This window comes from Camelus dromedarius, chromosome 14 (assembly GCF_036321535.1).
Source record: "Camelus dromedarius isolate mCamDro1 chromosome 14, mCamDro1.pat, whole genome shotgun sequence".
Lineage (NCBI taxonomy): Eukaryota > Metazoa > Chordata > Mammalia > Artiodactyla > Camelidae > Camelus > Camelus dromedarius.
In genome coordinates this window covers 57,552,711-57,579,474 of record NC_087449.1, presented here as the reverse complement: position 1 = coordinate 57,579,474, position 26,764 = coordinate 57,552,711, and the positions used below count along the sequence as shown (strand labels likewise).

The 26,764-nt window shown below is 47.7% G+C and overlaps 1 protein-coding gene across 2 annotated transcripts; it reads left to right on the top strand.

The window, feature by feature from the left end:
- Positions 1-8,972: 8,972 nt before the first annotated feature.
- PLA2G5 (phospholipase A2 group V) lies at positions 8,973-18,555 on the top strand. Of its 2 annotated transcripts, none has more exons than XM_010979793.3 (5): positions 8,973-9,002; positions 12,267-12,316; positions 13,487-13,631; positions 16,983-17,089; positions 17,790-18,555. In XM_010979793.3, the coding sequence occupies exons 2-5, from the start codon at positions 12,277-12,279 to the stop codon at positions 17,912-17,914; spliced, it is 417 nt and encodes a 138-aa protein (XP_010978095.1). In that variant the 5' UTR covers positions 8,973-9,002; positions 12,267-12,276; the 3' UTR covers positions 17,915-18,555. The 2 variants fall into 2 exon arrangements, with proteins under 2 accessions (XP_010978095.1, XP_031319571.1); XM_031463711.2 differs by lacking the exon at positions 8,973-9,002 and adding an exon at positions 10,529-10,823.
- Positions 18,556-26,764: the final 8,209 nt, after the last annotated feature.

Sequence of the window (26,764 nt, the reverse complement as noted above, 5' to 3'; positions counted from 1 at the left end):
GCAATATTGCCCCTATCAATATATATCTTAAAATAAGTTAGTTATATAGGGATCAGTATGGATAGAGTGAAAAAAAGCAAGTTTCGAGATGTTACGTTTCACTATCATTCCATTCCTGTAGAAACAAAAAGAAGGAAATAATGTTATATATTGTTTATGGACACACATCAGTCTCATAATCTGGTAACCGAGGGGCAGAGGAGGAAGGCTGGAAATAGGGCAGGAGAGGGGACAAAGAGGAATTTAATCTTTAAGGCTTTAATTCTTAAAAAAAAAAAAATCTGAAACAAAAGCAAAAGCCAATATGGTCAAGAACTAAAAGAAAGAGCTAAAAAGTTATTCTTAATCATGGTTATGTTAAATATTCTTCATAGATTAGGAATCATTCTGAAAGTGTTTACCTTTGGTGGATTATGGAAAAAGTTCACTTTTAACTTCATACATTTCTGGATTGCTTTTGAAGACTTTCATTTCCCTGCACTGCTCATGAGGAAAAAAAGACTTAATATCTGTATTGTGCTCCGGATTATATCAGTGAAGCTAGGGGCTGCCAATCTGAATAAACAGAGTCCTTCTAAGCTCACGGGAGGCTCTGGTTAGCTGTGTGACCCTGGCCAGGTTCCTGGACCCCCGTCTGGATAGGATTTTCCCCCATAGAGTTAATGTCTGTATTAGGCGGGATAAATCATGTGTTGCACTTAGCATAGTGTCTGGTGCCCAGTAAGCACCCCACAGATGTTAATTCCAGCATTATTGTCGCGGCAGCTGAGTTGTTATTAGTCCCCAGCCCTTGCTGGCTGGGCGGGGTGGCCCTCTCCTTGCTGCTGCTCTGTGCCCATCTGTCCCTGCAGTCCTGCCATTTTTGGTTGCAAGTGCTGCCTCCACCATTGAACTCTGAGCTCTTTGAGAGCAAGGACCTCCCCCGGCACCGCCCCCTGCATTATTCATCTTTCTGTCTGCCTCTCAGCCCAGCAGCTGTCACACAGTAGGTGTTCAGGAAATCACTTCTGAATGAATGACAGCGTCGCATTTCTGGCCACTGGCCCCGACTCTCAGAACTCACTGCATTTGCTTCCCTGGCAGCTCCAATACCTCGCACTTGGACGGCTTTCCACCCGCCCTGTCTTCTGGGCATCCCATCCCAAGGTGCTGCGCTCAGACTCCTGCCTCTGTCAAGACTGAGGACCCAGGCGCTAAAACAGTCAAGATACTCAGCAGACTGTCAGGGCCTTAAGAAAGTTCTGGGCTTAGGGCCGAGGGGAGGGTGAGCACTCCAGGCTGAGGGGATTAGTGAAGCCCGAGAAGCCAGATAAGGCTGTGACCTGGATAATTCAGGTCTCAAATCCACCCCCGCTGGAATCCTCTGGGTGACTGCCCAAGGCTCCTTTGGCAGGAGAGCTGGCCCCAGGCTCTGGGCTTTTGCTGGACTCCCTGCATCTGCCAGGGCAGCTGGGGCCTGAGCAGGGTAATGCCTGGCTCGGTCCAGGCAGAAGTGTCTCCTCACCACCCCCAGGTCTGTCTTCACTGCTCACTGTCCTCGGCTTTAAGATTCTAGAAGCCTAGAATCTGTTGGCATCCACAGCCCGTGGACGCCAGTGTTGCGGCTGGAGGCCAGCAGGGCCTGGGGCTTCCGGCCCTGCCTGGTGAGGCTGCTCACGGGAGCAGGAGCTGAAGCCAGGCCAGAGAGGTCAGTTACGGGCATGGGGGCTGCAGGAAGCAGCTGGAGTGGGAGAGGCTGGAGACTGTGGGGTCTGGGGAACCAAAGAGGGGTCTCTGGGAGGGGTGGGCAAGGCACAGAACATTTCAGAGGAGATCCCCTGGGCTGTGGGGTTCTTTACCCAGAAAACATCAAACCTTGTGAGCTGTGTCATTCTTAATGAGCCAAGGCCACATGTAAAGGGAAGATGGTGGTTACCTAGAAGATCATTCCCAAGATTGGGGGCAAACCTGGGCAGAGGTTGTCAATAGGGTTTGAGCTGGGACTTGGGATCATGTTAATCTGAGGCCTTGCCAGCATTACTTTTTAACTTGAACCACATGAAAATATTCTTCTTTGGGATGAGGAATCGTCAACATCTATTTAACATTCCTTAACTTGCACTGAACATCCTCTGTGTGCCAGACACTTTGGTCCATGTGGAAAGAGACAGAGCTGGGGAAGATGCCATTGCAGGCGTTTAGAAGGAGGTCATCCTCCTTTCCTCTGTCTCTCCCTGGCCCTCCTCCCCCTCCACTCCTAGTGTTGGGGAACTCAGGTTTGCTCACAGGCAGCTCAAAACTCAACACCAGAAAGGAAAGTTGCTTTTAATCAGAATGCTGGCAATCTGGGGAGATGGTGGAAAAGCCAACTCTGCGGATTCTGCTCGGCCACGAAAGTTTTAAACAGAACAGGGGAAGTGATCTCAGTTAATCATTCAGATGAGGGTCAAAGTTGCCGCCATCCCCCACGGCCTGCAGGCTTGTCGACTTCTCGTGATCTTTTGTTTGGATTCTCTCTCGTTCGTACAGTTTGTTGGAAAGATTATTGATGGGGAAGCTAGGGAAGAGATCTGGTCATCTGTTAATTACTGATTCTCCATTTCGACTTCTTTCATCTATGAAAAGAACCGACAGACTAAGCAAGATATTGTGTGATCACGATTTGAAGGATGAGCTTGGGCCAGGGATGTATACAGCATGGGAGTGTCTGCTTTAAAGTTAGTGACAAGACGAAAGGGGTTTCCTGCTGAGGGCAGTCTCCTGCAAAGAGCTGCTTACACCAGGCCCCCATTTCTGGAAGGCAGTTTAGCTTTGGGCTGAGTAGACATGGCCTTGGGAGTCAAACTGATCAGGTTCACCTTAAAGCCTTGCCACTTACCAGCTGTGCGGGCCTTTTCTTTTCCCAAATTTGAGCCTCGCTGTCCTAATCTGCAGACTGCATCTGACAGTGATGCTTCCCTCATGGATCACATTAAGGATAAAATGGGATAAGCCACATAAAGAAGTTAGCATGGTGTCTGTGCTTAATAAGCATTAGCTATTTCTATTAGTCATTTGACAAACTTTTTTTTTCCCCTAAGGCCCAATCTGTGCCATATCATATACTAGGTGCTGCCAGGGGTAGAGATGAATGAAACATCCTCAGGGACTCATAGCCCAATTTGATCATTCATTGATTGATTCAGGTAGGAAGTCATTAGATATGTATTAAGCCCTACACTGGGCACTGGAATGTCAAAATGAAAGCCCCAAGTTGCTCACAGTCCGGGGAGGAGATATTGTAATATAATGTTATTGATGCTATGATGAGGGTACTCACAGGGTGCTGGGAGAAAACAAAGAAGGGGAACTTACCCAGTTGGGGGCAAGGTTCAAAAGAAAGCTTTTTGGCAAAGGTAGACCTAATTTCCTTATTGTTTCTCCAACTCACAGGCGTGCTCCTGTTCCAGGACTGCTCCCCTGCCTAGAATACCAATACTTGGCAAGATCTGTTACTCTTGATTCCTCATCCTCCAGATCTCATCGTAAATGCCACCTCTTCCAGGAGGCCCTCCCTGACCATCTAGCCAAGGTAGCTCCTTCTCCTCCCCTTGATTCCCTATCATTCTGTTTCCCTCCCCCACCCGCACAGCACTGACTATCATCTTTAACTCTCTTTAATGGGTTTCTTTCCTTGTTTATGGCATCTGTCTCCTCCTCCTTCCACTGGAGAGCAGGGAAATTGCCATTCTTGCTCTTCATCCTGTTAGTCACTAGCACAAAGCCGAGTATGTATCTGGTGGTCCACACGTATTTGCGGAGTAACAGAACGACTGGGTGGACGAACTACCCAAGTCCAGAGGGAGCAGCAGCCTCACAGGATTTCAGCCATTCTGTAGGCTGGCAGCTGGCTCTGTAGGTGCACACAGCCAGCCCTGTCTTGGTCTCAGTCCCTTTGTACTTAAATGACAGGCTCAACTCTAACTTTCACCAAAACTTTCGCTAAAAATGCAAGTGCAAACACCTACTTGACAGCAAGTACATGTTTTGCTTTATCTTTAGGAAAAATCAAACTGTTTATTCTCAAGAAACATTCCCTGAACTAGTCTTCCTTTCTGTCTCGGTTGCTATTGCTCCCTCCTTCTGGAATGTTCTTCACTCTCTTTTTCACCTGGTAAAAGCCTACTTGTTCTCCCATACTGTAACGTCACCTCTTTTTTTTGGAGGAGAGAGAAACCCTAGACCAGCCCATTGCTCTGACCGGCAAGATCCAAGAGCCAGGATTCAAGGTTCAGAGCTCGTAATCCTGAGATACTCACAATTCTAGGACATTCCACTTGTCTTCAATCCCAGTCCAGCCCAGCGATCATTTCCTGAGCAATTCCTGTGGGCAGAGCTCCAGTGAGGCACCCAGGAAACAAACGCAAAGCTAAATCAAGAGGACATTGGAGGGTGGCTATAGCTCAGTAGTAGACCGCGTGCTTAGCATGTACAAGGTCCTGGGTTCAATCCCCAGTACCACCATTAAAAAAAAAAGATCACGGTCAGATCTGCCTGTTAGGTTGGGGGAGATGAGAATAGGCCACTAGGATGCCTGTGGCACCTAGTAGAACATTTGTGCTCCTTCCCGGGGCCTAAGAGGAGGTGCCACCTCTTCCAGATGCCTTCCCTGATACCTGCCCGGCACAGTTCCACTAGAATACTACTGTCTACACCCTCAGCTACCCTATCTGTTTGCAGTCCCTGGAATGGGCCATTATAATGCATGCCCACGAGTACTACACAGGCGGTTCCTTCTACCTGGAATGCCCTTCCTTGCATTCTTGTGTTGGTGAACTCTAAAATCCACTCTTTCTCTTTAAAAAAATATTTTTACTGTAATAAAATACACATAACCTAAAATTGACCATCTTAACCAATTGAAGTATGTAGTCCAGTGGCATTAAATACATTTATAATGTGCAACCATCACCACCATCAACTTTCATTACTCTTTTCATCTTGAAAAACTGAAACTCTCTGCCTGTTAAATATTAACTCCCCATCTCCCGCACCCCAGCCCCTGGCAACCACCATTCTACTTTCTGTTTTTATGATGTTGATTGCTCTAAGTACCTCATGTAAGAGGAATCATACAATATTTGTTTATTTGTGACTGGTTTATTTCAGAATTTACTTCCTATTTAAGGCTGAATAATATTCCATTGTGTGTATGCACCACATTTTACTTCTCCGTTCACCCATCAGTGGACGCTTGGGTTGCTGCCATGTTTTAGCTTTTGTGAAGAATGCTGCTGTCAATTTGGTTGTACAACTATCCCTTTGAGACCCTCCTTCCAATTCTTTTGGGCAAACATCCAGAAGGGAAATTGCTGGGTCATATGTTAATTCTATTCCTAATGTTTTGAGGAACTGCTATGCTGTATCCAAGGCAACTATACCATTTTACAGTCCCACGAACAGTGCACAAGGGTTCCAATTTCTTCAATTCGCTTTTAAAAATTCAGTCCAGGTGGCTCCTCTTCCAGAAAGCTCTCAGAGACCGCTTCATCCTGGAATGGGTTCCATTCACGTGCTGATACAATATTTACTGAGCAACTACAATGTACTAGATTCTGAGCTTGGCACTTAAAACACAAGTTTGCAGAAAAGAGGATTTCTGCTTCAAGACAGAAATCTCACTGTCCTGTTCCTGATGAACAGGTTGAGAGGCTCGAACTCAAGACTGGGTTCTATGGCAGGCTACTGGAGAGCCCTGCAAGCAGGGAGCCCCAGTGAGGCAGGGTGGGCATAAGACTGCAGGAGTGAGGGAGATTAGAACAAAGCTAAACACACATCCAGTCTATGGGTGTAGCTCATCAAACAGGAATTCAGAGCCAGGATTGCGAGATTTTTTAAAGAGAAGCTGGAAATTTGGATTTCTTCCTGAGATCTCTTAACGTTTATACATTAGCTACTAAATCCATTTTTTAAAGGCAATCTGGAGGACAAAGAAAGAATTTCCAAGGGCTGTGTATTGCCCTAGGGTGAAAGCTTATAACCAATGATGAGGTTGACTCATCAGTTACATTAGCTGTAACTCTAACTCAGTTTCCACTTCTCTATCTTATGTATAAGGAAATCATGTGACCCTCTGGTCAGATGTCCTGGGAAAATCCCAATCATTGTGTCTTTATTGGATCTCTACCTCTGTGTGTAGTGGAAAGAACATGAACTTGGATGACAGGTCAGGCTTAAGAGTCTGGGTTCACCTTTTACTAGCTGTGTGGCCTTGGGCAAATTGCCTAACATCTGCCCCTTACTTACTTACGGAAGTAAGTAAGTAAGTTTCCTTACTTACAGAATGGGATCATAGCGCCCCATGAGATTTTGTGAGCACTGAGGTCATAAATGCTGAAGTTGCCTTTTGCTTGTGGCAACCATGGATGTTCACTGAATACTGAGTTCCTCTCTCCTTCCTTCCTGAGCTATCGGCCTCATAATCTCCTTCAACAGGAAAGGCCAGAGTGTGCAGTATGTGTGATGAGTTCTATAACATTCCAGAGACAGGCGTGCTTCCTGTGGAAAGAGCAATCAGGGAAAACTTCCTGGAGGAGGAAGACTCAGTGTAGGCTCTCTGCCAGTGAGCCCTAGGCTATCCTGTTCTAGGTGCCAGCCTGGGGGGCATCAGATGGTTTGATAAGGCCAAGGGAGTTTCAGCCGCCCAGGGTCTCAGGGCGAGAGAACATCCAGGTGGCAACGGCTGCCCTCAGCAGGGCTTCAGCCCTGGGACGAGCCTGCACGAGACAGCCACAGCAAGTGCCAAAGAACAAGCATGCTTATGGGATTTTAATTCATTTCACAGATATTTCTGGTGGACCTCCCACAGGTTAGATGTTGTTCTAGGTGCTAGGGTCAGAAAGGAACTAGAGGAAAATCTTACCCTCAAGAGTCTCCACTCTGCTGGGGTTGGAAGTGGTTGGGGTGCTTCAACTGCTGATGTGTGAATGATTGGATCCTTCACCAAAGACAAGGGAGCTGCGAGGGGCTGGGTTGTAGGGGAGACAGTGAGTTTAGTTCTGGGGTTCTTGTGAGACATCAAGCTAAAACATCAGGCAGGTATTTGAATTTTAATTGTTATATTTATTTAAATATATATTAAAGTCTATACATTAAAAATATATTTATTATATATTTTATTTATATAATTAAATATAATTGTATAATTTATATATAACTATATTATATAAAATTATATAAAGTATATAAAATCATAAATTATAATTTATATTTATACATATTTGTGAATATAAATTATATAATTTATATAATTATAAAATTATATTTAATAATTATATTTGAAGTGTGGGCTGGAGGAATGCAGCGAGAATGAAGCTAAAGCTGGAGGAGTTATGTATTCATTCAACAAACCTACCTGAACATTTACTATGTGCCAGGTGTGGGTTGTGCAGAAATGAAGCAGACCCAGTGCCTACCCTCGTGGGGCTCTCCATTTGGTGGAAAGACATAATAGCAATGATATTTATAGTAGCTATGATGCAGTGAACCCCTGCCAGGTGCCAGGCACAGCGCTGAGCCCCTCTGCCGGCCATCTCATTGAATAATCATGATTACGAAATGAAGCTGGTTCGATTACCATCCTGCTTTACAGATGGTAAAACTGAGACCTGATGAGGTCAGGTGTCATGAATAGTCAGAGTCGGTCTGACTTGAATCTCAGGTTCTTTGACCTGACACTGTGCTTTCTCCTCATCCGGGTATTCAATCATTTATTCTCCACTCAGTGTTATTGCTGAGTGAGGGTTAGTGCCAGACACTGTTCTGCCAAGGATATCTCCAGGACAATCTGCATGGAAATAAGACCTAAATCCCTGAACACGGACAACTCACCCCTAGAGAGGGGAAGAGAGGGAGGAACAGGTCCCTTGAAAACACCTGCATTCGGGGCCAAGAGAGATGGAGGGTGAGCCACGGGAGGGCGGACGGCAGACTCAAAAGCCAGAGGGAAAGAGTTTTGAGAAGGAGGAGGTGGCCAGTGGGATGGAGTGTCCAAGAAACTGAGGGGGTGAAGACCAAGCCTGAGCAGTGCCAGGTTTTGGGGGCTCCCTGGGAGCTGATGTAGGACACAGCCAAAGGCAGGCATCAAGGGGTTCAGAAGAGAGCAGGTGATGAACAAGAGGAGGCTTCTCTGCCTCCACATTTGGCTTTTAGAGGAAAAAGAAAGCTGGAAAGAAGTAGGCAGAGGCAAGGGATGTTTTCCTTTTTTCTTTTCTTTTTCTTTTTTGGGCGTGCTTTTGTTTGGTCTAGGATGGCCAGGCTCGTGTATACCTGTAGGCAGAGGAAGAGATTGGTTGATAAAGAGCAATGAAAATACAGAGCAGAGAGGATTTTTCCCCCACAGCAGTTACTGCTCCTGGACACACTGCATACTTATTTGATGCCTTTCCTATCTGTGTCCCCAACCAGAAGGGAAGCTGTCTTACTCACAGTGGAGCCCTGGCAGTGCCTGACAGAGGAGGTACTCAATAAGCACTTTCCGTTTTGAAATGAATTCACAGGATTCCGAGGGGGCCCCGGTGATTAGGTCCTGGAAAGAGAAGGGTTCATGAGGGCACAGGGAGGAATTTCTCTCTGATGCTGCCGTGAAGGGGGAGACACTGAGAAGGAAGCCAAGGGCGAGGAGAGGAAGGAACTCACACCCACATCTTCTCAGAAGAGTGGGGGGGGGGGTGTGTGCATCAGGGAGGAGCCATCAGTGGAGAAGAACCTTGACCCTGGCTGGCCCAGGCCAGATCCTCCTTAATGTCTTTCCCGAAAGCCACCCAGGCACCTGATGCACTTCCGAAAATAGCTACTTTTGAACACAGAAAAGAGAGGAAAAAAATCCCCAGGGGTCTTGAGGGGGTGAAGTAAGACTTCCTGTGTGAGTTCCCAAGAATCCTGGAGCTGGTCCAGGTGGGGTGTGGGAGGCAGGCAGGGGGCCTTTAAAACCAGGCGCGCCCAGCCTGTTCTCCAGCCCTGAGGACGAAGAGAAGGTGTCACTGGTGAGGAATCTCATTCTGGGGGCTGCCTTGCCTGGCGTGAGGGGAGGTGGGGGGCAAGGTACACACAGAGCTGGGCCCCCTCCCCTCCACCCCCAGATGTGGAGGCGGTCTTAGCAGCACCTTCTGTATAGAAGGAGCTTGGTGCTGTCCATCCTTTCGAGCCAGGAGACGTGAACTGGAATGGGGGGTGGAGGATGGTCCTGGGAGCAGGGGGTCGGCTGCTGTATGTGGACTTGGAGGACCTGTCCCTTCAGTGACCCTCCACTCCCTGGCCCCCACATTTCAATGCTTCTGTCTGGATGGCTGTCTCCACTCTCCCCACTTCTCATTCCCGCAGCCACTGCTCTACTCCACAATTATCTTGTGGCCTCACTCATTTCCCTCTGCTGTTTGCTTGATAAAAATAGCCAACCCACATCCCTCTGGGAGCCTGCTTTGGGCTCCATTGATGGTCCGCCTTCCTAGCTCCCAGAACAGCTGTTTCAATGCTTCTGCCACAGCCCCCGTGAAGCTCCTTTTGTGCACTTTCAGACCTCTTTGCGTGGGGCCTCGTGCTGCTCCTCATGTCAACAGCCATGTCCTGAGGTGCTCTAAATGCCACCTGGGATTTGGGTTTTGTTGAGGTCTGGTGAGGCCAACAGATCAGGAGATGAATGCTGTGTAAAAGACAGTTTGTTACAGTTTTCAAGATAAGGGGACACACCACACCTTGCAGGGCCTCATGGGGAAGCACCAGGGTTGATCAGGAGGCAAAATAAATGAGGGCAAGCATGGTCAGGAGCCTGTGTTGTGTTTTCTGTGGGGAAGGCAAGACAGGGCAGGGGACAGCCTAGGACTAGCCAGCTTGAATAGCTTCAGCAGACTCCAGGCTGCAGGGGTGAGCCCGGTTTTCTGTTATCTGCCTGGCCTCGCGATGATTTAGGCCAGGGGGAATGTTGGCTTGGAGTGTGAGAGCTATACAGAGGAGGAGGTTGGGCATGTGAGTTTAGGATTGGTTGGTTTGCATTTGAAAGGCACGTTCACAGGGGAGGCTTTTGCTTTATCTGGAATTAGCCAGTCCTGGAGAGGCTGTCTCTTCCCAGCCCAGCAAGGTCCCCAAGATGTCAGAGAGTCATAAAATATAGAAAGTGCACAACATGGCTGGTACACAGGGGCTGCTCAGAGGTAGTGGAGTAGCATCAGTCAAAGGAGGAGATTCACAGTCCTGGGCTGAATCCTTGGGGCAACTCACTTCCCTTTCTGAGACTCAATTTCTGCATCTGTGAAATCAACAACTGTTATTCACTCAGTTAGCAAATGACTGTCAAAGGGCAGGTTTAACAATACCTGCCTGTTAAGGGGCCATTGGTAGGTTTAAGAAGACAGTGAACAGTGTCTGGTATGTCAGAGATGCACAGTGCATGATTGCTGGTGTCTTCTGCCTGTCACACTCCAGGAAGCAGCAAGAAAGATTGGTGCGGAAGGGTAGGATACAGGACCATTTTCCTTGGCTGTTTAGAGCCCTCAGAGCAGAAGCTGCGGGTAGACAGAACCCTCAGGAATGTTCTTGGAACTCAGAGGAGCTGCTGGATGAAAGATGGCATGGAAAGGCCGGCCCAGTAGCCAGGAACTCCAGGGAGTTGGAGGCTGTGTGTTTGGGGCCAGGTCTTGGGCGGTGCCAGGGGCCCCGGGGCAGAGCTCTGGCAGAGTGACCACTGAACTCAGGGGCCGGAGACCACAGGGTGTTGGAGCAGAATCCTGGCAGACCATAGGCCAGCTAAGCAGCTCTGGATGAACAAGGAATTTGGGACCCACAGAGAGAAGGGACGCAGGCAGTCACTGGTAAGGAACCTCTAAGAGGCCAAGTTAGAATCCATCACTGGCCCAAGACACATGGAATTCCACCTGCTTTTTGGGTGTAGTTTTTTTTGACTCCAAGCTGGTGATTCATGTGTTTGCCAAAGGCAGATTCTGGGGAGGGAAGCTGGGGCCTCCAGCCTATGGGGAAGAGCATGGGAAGGAACCCAGTCCCCTCAGCTCAAAGGAGAACACATCCCTCTGGGGAGAGAGGCTGTGTGATGCAGTGAGGGTTGCATAGGTCCCGGGTTTGAACCCTGCCTCCACTTTTTACTGGCTTTGTGACTTCTGGCAAGTTGCTTGAGCTCTCTGAACCTCCATTTGTCCACTGGCTAAATGGGAACTGTTGAGGGCAGGGAGAAATTTGCCTCTACCCTTCTAAATTCTTCTGGTTGGTCTAAGATTTATATCGACAAGAGATGGACTAACAGGAAAAAAATCAAACAAAAGTTTAATAGCATGTATACATGGGAGAAACCAGGAAAACTGAGCAACTCGCAAAAATGGCTCAACCCTTACTTTAGCCATCTTTGGCTAAAGACCAAAAAGGATATTGGGAGTAGCGGTTTGGGATTTCAAAGGGGAGGAAAGTAATTCACATGGAGGCGGAAAAGCAAATATTTGGTAAACAAATGTTTGCTGGGCCAGGAAGAGACAAGGGGACACAGAGTGGACTCTGATCTCTAGGCCCTGCCTAGTGTCCCCCACCACACCTGTTCTCGTATTCCCAGCAGGTATCTCTGGTAATAGCTCTATTCCAGGAACAGACCCTTTATCTACATTCTTTAGCCAGTTAAGGTGGAGGTAAAAAGAAAGACTCCTCAAGTCTTCAGTTTCTTAAAAATAATCAGCCTAGGTTAATCCTTATGCCAAAGAGACACATTTTAGGGTGCAAATTTCTCTCTCCTGTGGAACAGTGACACCTACCCTGCAGAGCTGTTGTGAGCGCGCGGGACTGACTTATTTTTTAGGGATACCTAGTGCCTGGAGCCCATGAAAATGTTTTGATCTTAAATTCTTTGAAAGCCAGGAGAAAAAAAATGAATATGATATAATGAATGTATGAGAATGAATCCAGCCTGGATTGTGTTGTTTTTATACCAAAGCAGTTGTAAAATAGAATTGAAAAAGATTTTTTGTTTGTTTGTTTGTTTTTGGAGGATGGAGCAATTGTGTTGGGGGCTTCTGTGGTGGGAAAATTCTCTCCCATCTCTACTGGAGACAATGCCCCGAAGGATGCCCCTCTCCCCTCAGGGGCCCCTTGGGTCTGCTCCTTGAGGTTTTTGCCTTGTCTTTTCCAACTGCAGATCTCAGTTTATTGCCCGGCACGAGAGGGTGGGGCCTGGTGGGGAGCCAGGGGTGGGTCTGAACAGGCCATGTGATGGCCCCACCAGATCGGCATGCCATGGGATGTGTTTTCTTTTCCAGAATCCTGGAGATGAAGGGCGTTCTCATACTGGCCTGGTTCCTGGCTTGTAGTAAGTGCTTGCCCCAAGACCTCTGAACTGGTGCCCTTCCAACCCTTGAAACAACAGGGTCGGGCGAAGGAGACCAGCCTGGGAGACTTGACTTTGAATCTTGGCTCTGCACTCACCATGTAAATTTCAGCAAGAGCCTACACCTCTCCCAGCCTCTCTTTCTTCATCTGTGACACAGGATAAAGGTGGACGGGCTGGGCTGCGGCAGGATGCTTAGAGGTGATACGTGAAGGCTGTGCTGTGTGCAGGACATGGGGCTTGCAGATGTGGGAAGTGGGTTTTTCACTTAGACGCAAAACAAAATAAAGCTAAACTAAAACAAGACCCTTATATAAATAGTCTCTGCTCAAGGCTGTTCAGGTTTTCTACACACCCTGCCTGCTGTCACCTCCCACCTGGAGCCAACGACGCAGCATCAGGGGAGCCGGGCTCCAGGCCTCCCCTGCAGCCCCGTAACCATGTACACCACCCCCCGACAGGCTGTCCTAATTTTTGGTGTCTGGCCAGGTCCCCTAGAGACCCGGTGCAGGGAGGGCTTCTGGCTGCGTGTGAAACCCTGGGAAAGGCGCACCTTCCCCTCCCTGTCACAGCATCTCAACTGTAAGATGAGGGAGCTGGCTTTACTTCTCTAAGATTCTGTGCCTTCTGTTCCAAACAGGGTTAGTTTTGGGGAGAGGAGAGTGTATCACCAGGAGAGACAGGAAGAGCCTATCTGCCTGCTTCACACAGATACCCCATTAATTATCTCTAATATTTCTTGGTCACTTACTATGTGTCTGCTACTGTGCTCAAAGTTTACAAACTGTACCTTATTTCAACCCCCATGACAACTCCAAGAGGTCAGTGGTCACTTTAGGCGCCCCCATTCTGCAGATGAGGAAACTGAGGCTCTGTGAGATCAAGTGAGCTAGCCAACACCATACAGTGAGTCAGTGGCAGCACCGGGATTTGAACCCGGTTGCTCATTCTCCACATCCAAACTTCCAACCCACCTCTCTATACTTTTGGCCCTCAGCTTTCTCATTCCTAACCCACTAATGGGGAGAATGAAAAAGAGACACCTTGGTCCCTCTGAGCCCCAGGGTGAAAGGAAGGGCAGAAGCATCCTGGGAACGGGAGTCTGGAGCAGGTGCGCCTGGGTTTCATCTGGGGACACTGGCTGTCTTTCAGGTGTGCCTGCTGTCCCAGGGAGCTTGCTGGACCTGAGTTCAATGATTGAGGATGTGACTGGGAAGCCTGCCTTGGAGAGCTTTGGCTTCTACGGCTGTTACTGTGGCTGGGGGGGCAAAGGGACCCCTGTGGATGCTATTGACTGGTGAGCTAATTATCACGACTGCCTTTTGTGCCCTAGGCTCAGCACCCACAATATCTCATTTAATTCGATGTCAAGTCTGAAATTTTCAAAAAATGTTTTATTGAAGTATAGTTGATTTACAGCGTTGTGTTAGTTTCTGGTGTACAGCAAAGTGATTCAGTTATACATATATATTCTTTTTCATTATAGTTTATGATAGGATATTGAATATAGTTCACTGGGCTATATAGTAAGACCTTGTTGTTTATCTGTTTTATATATAGTAGTATGTGTCTGTTAATTCCAAACTCTTAATTTATCCCTCCTCCACCCTCTTCTCCCTTTGGTAACCATCAGTTTGTTTGTATGCCTGTGAGTCTGTTTCTGTTTTGTAAATCAGTTCCTTTGTATGAACGATGAGTCTCAAAGAGGTTAACTGTCTTGCCCAAGATACATCTAGTAACTCCCCAAATCTCAGTGGCCTAATGTAACAGCTGATCTTTCACTACGTGACAAACCACCCCAGAATGTAGTAGCTTAAAGCGATGACAACCATTTAACTTGCTAAGATCCTGCCACTTGGGCAGGGCTTCGTTGGGTGGCTGGGCTCTGCTCCTCCCAGCTTCAGCTTGGGCAGCTCCACCGAGGCTGGGTCATCCGCCTTCTAGAATCCTCACTTCTATGGCCGGCAAGCTGTCACTGCCTGCTGGCTGGGAGCTCAGCTGAGGCTGCAGACCTCAGTTCCTCTCACTTCAGCCTCTCCAAGATTGTCTGGACTTCCCTACAGCACCGTGACTCTTGGTTTCCAAGAATGAGTATTCTAGAACTGTAAGACGAAAGAGTACGGCATTTCTGTGATTCAGCCCCATAAATTCTACTGCGTCACTCCCACTGTCCTCTTGGTCAAGGTAGTCACACAGGCTTTATGAGGGAGGGGGCCTAGTTCCCACCCCTTGATTGGGAGGTGTCAGCATTCTAGAAGGACATGGGAGATGGGAGAGATGGTTCTTGGAAAATGCAACTTTCTGGGTTGAACAATTCTTACATGGCTAGATGCGTATAATAGAATAGAGGCACTTAAACAGATGGATGGCATGTGGTTGGAGTCAAGCTTCTCACTGCTGGAGTGGGAGTTTACAGACCAGACAAACAAGGACAGGAAGCTAGAATGATCTATATGGTGATGGATTAGAGTTGGAGACTTCAGTATGAACTTCTGTTTAGCTTAATATAGATGAAGATGGTTACATAAAGAAATATGTAGAGATGCGTGTGTATACACGGGTTAATATAGACAGTTTTTTTTTTTTTTTTTTTTGCTCTGTCAGCTGAGAGGTCCTAAGAGAAACAATACCTCAGAAGCAATAAGCAACACCTAGTGCCAGATCTGGTTTCTGATACCATCCTCCAAAAAGAGGAACCCAGCCTTCTTCGAGAAATGGCTGATTCTAGGGCAAGGGCAGGAAACATACAAGAGGTGCCTGGAGCTTCTTACAGTGCCCCAAAGCTAGGAAGGGCTCCAATAAAACCAACCCAAACCAAAGCCCACATTGATGGGGATACTTCGAGGAACCAACTGAAAAAGTTCCCAATGGCCAAAGCTGGCACAACATGAGCAAGAAAATAAATGCACAACCTGTCTTATCATAAGAAAGACATCAGAGAAATCCCAATAGTACAGCAACTTACAAAAGACTTGACCACCATGCCTCAAAACTATTAAGGTCATCAGAAACAAGGGAAGTATGAGAAACTGCCACAGCCAAGAGGAGCCTAAAGAAACAGAACAACTAACTGTAACATGGTGTCCTTCACTGGGTCCTAGAATAGAAAAAGGACATTCACCACAAACGATAAATGCTGGAGAAGGTCTGGAGAAAAGAGAACCTTCCTGCACAGTGGGTGGAAATGTTTGGTGCAGCCATTAGGGAAAACAGTATGAAGATTCCTCAAAAAACTGAAAATAGACCTACCATATGATCCATAATCCCCATTCCTGGTATATATCTGGAGGAAACTCTAATTCAAAAATATACATGCATCCCAGTGTTCATAACAGCACTATTTACAACAGCCAAGACATGGAAGCAACCTAAATGTCCATCAACAGATGACTGGATAAAGAGGTTGTGGTACACACACACACACACACACACACAGGAATACTACTCAGCCATAAAAAAAGAATAAAATAATGCCATTTGCAGCAACATGGATGGATGTGGAGATTGTCATGCTAAGTGAGGTAAGCTAGAAAGAGAAAGAAAAATACCATATGATATCACTTAAATGGAGAATCTAAAAAAAAAGACATACAAATGAACTTATTTACAAAACAGAAACAGACTCATAGATATAGAAAATAAACTTACGGTTGGTGAGGGAGGGGGAAAGGGGGTAGGTGGGATAAAATGGGAGTTCAGGATATGAAGATACTAACTACTACATATAAAATAGATGAACAGCAAGGTCCTACTGTATAGCACAGGGAACCATATTCAATACCTTGTAATAGCTGACAATGAAAAAGAATATGAAAAGGAATATATATATGTATAAGTGACTTACTATGCTGTACACCAGAAATTAGCACAATGTTCCGAATCAACTATACTTCAATTTAAAAAAAAAGGAAAGAAAAAGGACATTTAGGTAGAAACTAAGAAAATCTAAATAAACTATGGACTTTTTACAATTAAGGAATCAATAATGGTATGTTATTATTTAGTAATAATGTTATTAACAATTTTTTAATAATGTATCAATATTGGTTTGTTAGCTGCAACAAACATATCATGCTGATATACAATGTTGACAATAGAAGAAACTGGGTTTGAGGTAAAAGGGAGCATTCTATATAATTGTCTCGATTTTTCTGTAAATCCAAATAAAAAAACCCAAAAAACAGTTGTTCACACCTCTCATACTAGAAATTTAGTTTTCGCTCATTTAACAATGTGAATCACGTATTGATTCCAGGATCCAGGTTTCTCCCATCTTGTGGCTCTCCCTATGGCCTCAGAGTCCTTGGCTACAGCATCTCCATCCAGCTGAGATGGAGAAAGAGAGAGTGAAAGAGTGTGGGAGGTTTTTATATGGGTTGGTCTAGAAGTGCTGTACATTTCTCTGGCCACCAAGCTAGTCATGTGACCACACATACCTGCAAGGGAGGCTGGGAAATGTAGTCTCACTGTAGGTCCGGGAGGAAGGAGGCCAGTGAGCTGGTACGCACGGCAGGCAGTCCGAGTAGAAGAGTAGAAGGACTCAGCCGTGTTATTAGATTCTTTCTTGGTCAGAACTCACCTGCCCTGGTGGCCTCTGCTCAAGGGACAGGCCCCTTCTACTCGGGATCTAAGTCGCTTGCATTGACAGGTGCTGTTGGTGGCATGACGTCTGCTATGCGGAGCTGGAGAGGAAAGGCTACAACGTCTTGACACAGTCGTACAGATACAGAGTCAGACAGGGCCTGGTCACCTGTGGTAAGGCTGGGGCTTCCTGTTTAGGCCACTGGGAGAGGCTGGGTCTCTGCTGGCTCTGAGGTCAGTCAGTCTATCTCTTGTGGGGGAAGCTGGGGGCCAGAGGGACAGGAGATTGTAGGATTGTAGCTGGATCCGACCCCAGGGGAAGGGCTGACGCATCTTAGACTCAGCATGTACCTGGCGCCAAGACCTCGCATACGTCCTTTTGCTTGCTGTGCGGTGGGTTCAGTGTCCACATTTTACAGATGAGAAAACAGACTCAAAGGCTTACCAAGTGCAAAAAGGTAATCAAGATTCAAGCTCAGGTCCGCTTGAGTTCAAAGCTAAGTCTAAAAATAGCATCTCTGTCCTATATGAGAACTGGAGTCCCTCCAGAGCAGGGGCTGTCTCCACCATCAGACTGGGGACTCCGGAGGGGAGGGAATGTGTGTCCTCCATCTGGCTGGGGACTCCCTGAAGGCAGGAGCTGTGTCTCCCTGGGCTGAAACCTCACCCTGGGCAGCAGCTGTGCCTCTGCCATCCGATTATGCACTGCCCCTCCCCAACGTGTAGAAGCTGTGACTCCCCCATCAGACTGAGAGCAGGATGCAGACCGGGGCGTCCGCTCAGGCTAGCAGCAAGTCCAGCCTGAAGCAAGCCCGGAGTCTGTCACGGAGCACATCTTCCCTTCCTCATTTTCCATTTGGCGTCCTGTTTGCAGAACTCGGGTCCCACTGCCAGATGGAGCTCTGTGCCTGTGACCAGAAGCTCGTCCACTGCCTGAAGAGAAACAGAAGGAGCTACAGCTCTCTTTACCAATACTTCCCCAACTTCCTCTGCATCTAGTTGTCCACTGAGCTCCTCCTGGACCACGAATTTTACTCCCTTCTTCTCCAGCACAGAGCTCACCTATGCTGCTGGGTTCCTCAGAGAGACTCCCGGGTTCTGTGAGCTCCTTCCTTTTCAATGGTCCACGGGGCTTGAAGGAGCCCCACAGCCACACCTCACCCTCCAGAGAGTCCCATGGGAGTGACTCTGGTCATCGGACTTGGTAAGGTCAGGGTCTCTGGCCGCCGGATGCAAGGTCGGCTGCTCTGGTGCCGAGAGCCCGCCCCTCGCTCCAGGCCAGCCGTATGTCTCCTCGCCCCTGAAGACAGCCCTGCTTCTCTACGAGGAAGACTTTCTTGGGATGCATTCACTTTTCAACTCTTCAGTCGGAGGATCACTGCTACCCTGTAGAGAAGTTTTGCTCAAGTAGAAGCAACATTGACTCCATACATTTATCATCTGGATTTTAAATAAAATTCCTTCTTAAGACTAATAATAACCACACAGGCATTTCCCCTGCTGTGGGGGACTGTCTGCACCTCCTTCTTTGCTATTAGGGCACTAAAGCCAACATTAGCCACGTTCTCTCAGGGGCCAAAGGTGCGATTAGTGACTAGAAGTTTTCCTGGGATGAGTACCAAACCTTCTTCAGGGCTCATCTCCTTAAACCTTGGGCATCCTCTTGAGCCCAGCGCTGAGACTCAGTCTTCCTCCAGGGGGTGGGGAGATGATTGGCAGTCATGCCACCTTGGGCTTCCAGGCCAGAGACGGCTGAATTCAATCCCAGCTTGGCTTCTCCAGCTGTGTGGCCTCAGGCTCATTACTGAACCCCTCTGATTTCTGATCTCTTGAAAAAAGAAACTGTTATGTTTCTTGCATTTCCTGCGTATAAATTGGGAATCCCAAAGCTGTGTTGATGCTGACCTGGGGATGCTGAGGCTCTGGGATTTCACAGAGCAAACATTAAAAATGGGTTTTTTAATGTCCTTCCTTGGTAAAAATAAGGCCCACCTCATTTATCAAGTCATAAAAGAAAGGGTGTTCTAATACCCAGGCTGCAGGAAGAAAGGACACGTCCCAAAACAAAGGAGAGTCCTTTCCAAGAAAGGACCTTTGACTTCCTTACACTGACAAATCCCCAAATAACCGCATGATAAATGGCATCTATATTTAAAAACATCCAATGTTGAATATCTTCAAGATAAAATTGAACTTTATGAGAATACTCTGAATGTACTAGTGTTTTAGAAAAGTTTGCTATGGACTTATGCCTAATTTGACAATGTAACAAAGAATGTGGCTCGAATTTCCAATTTGCTCATGAAATTTTTTTGATCAGAGCCATTTTTATTTTATTTTATTTTGCTTTTGAGGGGGTAATTTAATTATTTAGTTAATTAATTAATTGATTTTTATTCTTATTTTTTTCAATGGAAGTACTGGGGATTGAACCTAGGACCTCGTGCATGCTAAGCATGGCATTCTACCACTGAGCTGTACCATCCCCACTCCAAATCCATCTTCAAATAGGTATGTAGAGGAAATGTGGAGCTTCACTTTTAATGCCATTTCTCTTCAATTGTGATTTTCCAGATGATGGAGAAGAGACCTCAGCCCAAGTGTCTCCCTTCTCCCATCAGGGTCAGGTGACAGGCAGAGTGATGCTCTGCTGGTAAGTTCTGTAGGGCAGGGCAGGGCTGTGTTCAGGCCCCTCTTACTGGGACATCCCAGCTGAAAGCACTGGTATTCAGACAGGCATTTGTGCGAGAAGGATGCTGGGAGGTTATGAGAGCAACACGTCAGGCTGACATGGATTTGGGCTGGAAGGACTCAAGGAGAACCTTCATTTACCTACCAGGAGATTGAGGCCCAGAGAGATTAGGAGACTTTCCCAAAGTCACACAGTACATCAATAGCAGAAGTAGGATTAGACCTCAGATCCTGGTTCTAAAGCCTGGCCTCTGACCACTATCCCATTGTCTTCAACCTCAGCCCCTGAAGAGAGAAAACAGCCTGGAGAGGTTCAGGGACTTACCCACATTGGGGGTTCTCAGGAGGACCCCCTCGATTCAGCCCAAAAGCCAACTCCATTTCTTTGCTCTGGCTGCCTCTGGGGATTCCAGAGTCTGTCTGCGGATGGTCAGCCTGGCTGGGGCACTGGGCTTTATCCTCAGTAGAGGGGACCCCACCAAAGTCCTCCATGGTGCTGCCCTGGCCCCACTCTCACTGTAGTCAACAGCTCTGGGGAAGTGATGAAGCCACGTGCTCCCTGAAACCTTGGAAGAGGTGGTCTCCTTGACTGTTCCGTTTGACTGTCTCTTGGCTGGAAAGAGAACCATCAGAAAGGCCTCCTTCCCATCACCCCCGCCCTTTACCGAAATGTACAGACCAGATGGTAGATACCTCTTGATCTTTATATCAAGCAGGCAGATAACATGATACACAGACACTCATCGGACAGATGGCCTTATAAATACAGGCCCTCACTGTTGTTTGAAATTGAACTTCAGATACAAACAGGACCCCTACATACATATGAAAAATCATCTATAAAGCATGTGTACATGGGGGAGGGGTCTACTCGTAGCTGTTAACCAAACTGAAAAGGCACAAGAGAGCCAGCAGATCGAATGGTTCCTGAATGTGTGCGGCTAGAAATTCCACACGGAAGCTTTGACGGGCCCTTAGGATTTTGGAGCAAAGCCCATCCATCAGCTGCGGATAACAGTTTTCCTTCTGGGAAACAGCAATCTGGCTTGTTAATGGGTCTTTGTAGAGACTGAATTCTTGACCTCGGGTTACCAAGTTATCACAAAACCAGGGCTGCCTATCATTAACTGGCTGTTATCTGACCCACCAAGTCACAAAGTTGGGTGTGCCCAGCAACAATTCCATCATTATTGGACCTAGACAGGTCCTGAAGGCCCAGGTAAGTTGCATGAGAAGGGGGCATAGAGACCCATAATCCCTATACCCGCCGTATTGTCTCCTCTTTCTTGATCTGTACCAATAACTTTGTGGGCGAGTTCCCTATGATTAGATGGCCGAGGAAGAAAAAGACCTGGGTCAGCCTTACAGATAGTCCTCCAGGATATGCTGGCAGTCCCTGGAAGTGGACGGTTGCAGTATTACAGCCCTGTCTCGGGTGGCCCTACCATCTTGCAGAAGATGTGTTCACGTCATTAACCTTATATCTCAGTAACAGTAAATCAGAGAATATCAAAAGAGGGTTATGACTCAGCTAGAACAGAAATGAGCATGACTCAAAGATGGGTAAAAGGACCTTGCATCCTCTTTGGGAGAGATTAGTTTGTTTCGGTTGTACTGCATTATGTTAAGCAGAAACAGGATTTTGCTCTTGTCTTTGGAGGTTAAGAATGGTTAGCAGAGGTGTAGACAGGTGCCAAGTCAAAACGGGTGGGCTGTCATGGATCTGCATTGTGTCACTTAGCTCTGCTGAAACTACTTTTTCCAGAATTCCCATCCCTGCAGAGTTCCAGGTTTGCATGGGTCTCAAGAGATGTTTTGTCAGAGACTTGAAAGCAGATGTGGACTCGAAGTCATGTGCTCTATACAATCAGAAAGTCAGAGCACGGGGCACGGGATGCCACTGTGGCTAATGCATGCTGTCCCTCACCTGCAGGCTCATCACGTTGCTGGGATGAAGCAGCCAGGGTTGCAGCAACTCCGAGTCTTGTCAGGTCACCTCCTTTAGCTTTTTGTCTTCAGACTTGGAGGTGATGAGATGCTTAAGGGTGTTCTAGGCTGTTCTCTTAGGTTCCACACATCCTTGTGGTTCTGGTTTGCCTGGCCACTTGGACTGCAAGAATTCAGTTAGCAGCACCAGCACACAAAAAAATACCCTCTCACAGACTGTTTCATTGGCTCCCACCATCACAGAAAGTTAGATCCCTATTTTTAAAAAATCCCTCATTTTATAAATAGGTACCTCCTAGGAGTTCTGCCTCTCTGATCGAACCCTGGTTGATACATCAGGCCTCCCAGTACCTAAAAGCAGGCCTGCCACATGGCAGGTGCTCAACAAGTGTTTGTTGAATGAATAAGTGACTGAGTGAACACGTGAATAAATGAGACCCAGTCCCTGCTTTCCAGGAGATCACAGATCAATGTGGGAACAGGGAACTGAGAAGTTGGGCAAACAATACAGTGGTTGGGGCACTTTGACCCCCCTAATTGGACATGTGGACAAGCACTGGGCTTGCCCTTTGGCCGCCCAGTCACAGATGTCCCCCTGGTTTGGACCTGTTCTGGGTGAGGGGATGGACACTCCGCTAGATAGCCATGCTAGGTGGTATCCTCAAAGGTCTGCAGGAGAGGGGAAGATCACTCAGTGCCCTATTGTCCAGCAGGAGGACATGGACTGCCTACATGGCTTACTCTTCCAAATGAGGTTCCAGCTGTTGTATGCGTCCAGGTGCTGTTGCAGACGCAAGGCCAACTTCCGCTTACTCTTGCAGATTTGTTCTGGGCACTTGCTCCTGAGGCCTGTACTGACCCAGAAAGGAAACTGGAGGGCTCACCTCTGGTGAGCCAATCAGAGACACCCATCCCATACCACCTAGGTGGCAGGAGCTTCCTTGGGTAGACTTAGAAATCCTGCCACCTCCTGGAAGCGTCTCAAGATGGTGACAGAATCTCATTTCCTGCTAAATTCAGAAAGCCCAGGTCTATACAATATGTGAACCTCTGGCAGGGTTTGTTATTATCAATCAAGGGTCCCCTAGCCATCTTTTCTTTTATGAGTTCCAGTTACATTACCCCCTTCCTTTAAAACTTTCAGTGGCTCCCCATTGCCAAGTTCTTCAGCCTGACATTTAAGATCTTTCTGCTCTTGGCTATAGTGCACTTCCATCTTGATCTCTCAATTATCTCCCAATTTCCAAAAACCTCTGCTCCTCGGATCTTGCCCTATGCTTTCCACTCTTCCTCTGCTCACACTGCTTCCTCCCCTCTACAATGTTCATCCCTTACCTCTAGCTGCGAACTGCACTTTTCTCTTCTCAGTAATGCTACCACTTACTGTGTACTAGGGACTTTCATACAGGTTATCTCATTTGATCTTCTCAAATCACCCAAGAGGTAGATATAATTATCCCATTTAATGGGTGAGCCAATCGAAGCTGAGTGTGTAACCTTGACCATATAACCAGAGAAAGGCTGAGAGGGGATTTGAACCTGAGAATGTTCAAATCCAGAGGCTGAGCTTCCTAGGGGCCGGGCCTAAGCCCCACTGCTCACAAGACTCAGAGCTTGGCCACCGAGACTCCCCTGGCTTGGTGGAAATCTGATGGCCACAGACGTGACCCAGAGACACTGCTGCGAGTGCTTCTGAGCCCTCTAAGGAGCACAGAATGACCATGTCTGCTGTAGGGATTTTGTCCCTTAAAACCTCCAAGTACCTCCCACTCAGCTGCATTTACATGCTATGAGTGTTTTTGGTAACTTAAAGTGCTGGGAACTAGATACCTGATTCTAGTCTAACTTTGCACATGTTCTGGGCCCCTTGGGCAGGCCCCTCACCCTTTCTTTTTGAAATTTTTTGAATTTTTTTGTGGGGGAGGTAATTAGGTTTCTTTCTTTATTTTTTAAATGGAGGTAGGGTATTGAACCCAGGACGTCATGCGTGCGAGGCCTGCGCTCTACCACCTGAGCTGTCCCCTCCCTGCCCAGCCCTCCATCCTTCCTGGCCTCAGCTTTCCCACATTACAACAGCGGGTCTGAGAGAGGATTTTAACTGTAGCCCTGCTACATCAGGGGACCGTGACATGAGTTTAGGGGGTTGCGTCTGGCGCATGCGCGCAAGTTTGTGTGCGGTGTGCCCATGCTTGCGCTGATCTGAAAGTCATAAAGCGCTGCTTCGGCAAATCGTGTTTCTATCCAGGGAGCGAATGTGTGGGGTGACAGGGTCCAGGTGTCAATTTCATCACGTTATGCAGGTTTCCATCAAAAGGGCTTGAGAAACCCTTGTTCATATGACTTCTCAGCGCCCTCCAGTCCCTGAAGTTGCAGACCTCCAAGTGGCTTAGCCTTAATTATACGAAACCCCATAAAGACTCCCATAGGGCTCAATGCCTGACTCCTTCACCCTTCTTTCCAAATGTTAAATCAGAACTGGGCTTTTGGCTGCAGATCTCCAAGCCTGGGATAGCTTCACCCCCTAAATGTTTGATAACCACCCAGCAGAAGAACAGGACATAAACAAGGGTGTTTGGCACCTTGTTGGAAAACAGATCCAAGCCACTGGGTTTAAATCATGGGGAGCGAGTGTTTAAGGGCTTTGGAATCAGACAGGGACTCATATTGTAGCATAGTTCCTCACCATGTGACTTCAGGACTGTGATTTCATTCTGTAAGTCTCAGCTTCCTCAGCTGTCAAGTGGGCTAATAACACCTTCCTCGCTAGGATTTTGGGGATATTTGATGATAGGATGCACATAAATTACCCCCTGCAGTGCCTGGCCTACAGTAGGCGCTCAATAAATGGTACTTGCCATGGGAGAGGACCATTAAACCCAAGCCCAAGAGTTTTGACTTCAAACAGAAGCCCGAGGGGCCAAGCCCGGTGTCCAGTACAGAAGGTGGCCCTTCTCCTTGTCTTCCCAGGCTGCCCTGTGAAGCCCTTACCACACGGGTTGTGGTCGTTGGTGTTGTTGTCGTTGCAGCAGTCTCATTTGGGGGAGCACTGGCCGGCTCTCAGGACAGAGTAGCCACAGTTGTGTGTGAGGCGGCACCTGTGGGGAGACCCAAAGTGGGCCCAGAACAAGCAGACCCTGCAGCCGATCCAGGGGCTGTGCACTTCTGCACCTCCATCCTTCGCCTGGGCTGTGCCCTGAGCCCGGAGCACCTCTCCCTGCATTCCTCCCATCCGCCAAGGCCTGGCTCAGACGCTGCCTCCAGGCAACACCTGTCCCAGCTTCCCCAGCAGAGGGCGTCATTCCTCTTCTGGGCCCCCATAGAAAGAAGCCTGGCCATTTGTCCTCTCAAACACCGGTCATTAGTCCTTCCACGCACATTTATGGAGTACCTGCTCATGCCAGGCCTCGCTGGGCCCCGGGGGCACAGAGACTGAACGACAACATACAAATCTCTTCCTTCAGTCTAGGGAAGGAGACAGACACACAACAGACAAGCACTCCACATGAGGTGAGGATGCGATGTCCGATGAAGGAGTTTTGAGTTGAATCGGGAGGCTGTCATCTAAGCAGGAAGGTGATGGGCTAACGTGGCAGGCCAGCCCCCGCCCCACAGATTCGACTCCATCTCCACCAGAGCAAGCAAAGAGCATGGGCACTGCGCACAAAGGACCCAGTTCACAGACTCTCAGGGCCTGAAGAGGTCACTCGGCCCTACTTGCCAATACAGGGGGGCCTCGTGACTGCGGCTTGGGGACCACAACTTCCCAGCATTGTTCTCCACTGGGGTAGAAAGAGTTAAGCATTTCATCCTGCTGAGGAGAAGCAAGGTCTGCACAGGTGGAAGCTGATGCCTCCTGAGGCCGCCCTTAGGGGCTGAGGCAGAAGGGCTGCTTCAGAATTATCTGTTGTTAAAAATACAGATCTCTAAGCTGACTCAGAACTTCTGGTCTGGGGACTGGAAATCTGTATTTGTAAACCAGCTCCTGGGTGATGCAGACAATGGTCAGGTGTGGGGACACCGGGAGGCTGTACGGTCACAAAAGATGAGCAAAACCTACCTGATATACTTACATGTCTCCTTGGGAATAGCCTGAGGTTGACCAGAGGCCGGGACGACCTGTGGTCCTGGTCCTGATTTTATACATTCTAAATTTGGGACAGTGCCCCCAGGGGTAAAGGTGTGTTCTCTTAATAGAAGAGGACACAAATAAAATAGAATTTTGTACCACTGTCATTGTTCCCCTAACGTGTATATTTTAGAACTTTCTCTTTTAATTAAAAATTTATTACAATATTTTTCATCTCTGATGGCAGAATATTTTCATCAAATGCGTTGCTCATCTCCCCACCTTTTAAACCAAGTACAGCCCCTGTAACTTTGTTACTGACGGAGATTCTCCTTGGCCAAACTTTAGTCAGGGTCCTCTATGTTCTTTTTTAACCCAGCCCTGTCCTTGGACCTCACTAGTCCTGCAGAGCGAGAATCTTAAGTCCTTTCAGAGAGAATCTCCCACCCTGGTTATCTGATCAAGTTCTCATCCCCCGCCACCCCCAGGGGACAGCTGTTCTTCCTGGCCTGCTTTCAGCAAGAATCCCCCACCACCTCCCTTACCCCTGATGTCTCTTCTTCGTAATTTTCCATCCACTGACCCCCACCCTGCTCCTTGGTTGTCAGTCCCCACCACGCACCGTCCATGCTGTATTTGCACTTGATCCCGGCTCTGTATGAAGTCTCTTTTCCTCTGCTGAAATCATTCCTGGTTGAAATCTGCTTTTCCTGCTCTAACTACTGTCCATCTCTGGTTTTCTGTAACAGTTATGTGCTTGAGACTCAGATAGAATCGCCCAGGACCCTAAGTGGGCACCTTCGAAGGCTTTATCTTCACTCCTGGCTCACTGATTGGGGATCCACTGCTGAGTCTGGCTCTCGAGCCCGTGCTCCAGGTCAAAGTCCGTTGAAGGCACAGTAAGGACGGATTTTGATTCCCAAGGTTCTGAGTATATTCCAGAAGCTGCATTGGAGCTGCAGACACACAGAGGCTGGCTTGGAGACCTAAAGCGTCTCTGTTCATAAGTTTACAGGTACCATTAATTAAGAACATAGGAGAGGGGAGGGTGTAGCTAAGTGGTGGAGCTCACGCTTAGCCTCCACGAGGTCCTGTGTTCAATCCCCAGTACCTCCATTAAAAATAATAATTTATTAATTTAAAAA

Coding starts and splice junctions, on each gene's coding strand:
- PLA2G5 (XM_010979793.3), top strand. CDS start 12,277: ATGAAGGGCGTTCTCATACTGGCCTGGTTCCTGGCTTGTA. Junction 12,317..13,486: donor GGCCTGGTTCCTGGCTTGTA/GTAAGTGCTTGC, acceptor GCTGTCTTTCAG/GTGTGCCTGCTGTCCCAGGG. Junction 13,632..16,982: donor CCTGTGGATGCTATTGACTG/GTGAGCTAATTA, acceptor TTGCATTGACAG/GTGCTGTTGGTGGCATGACG.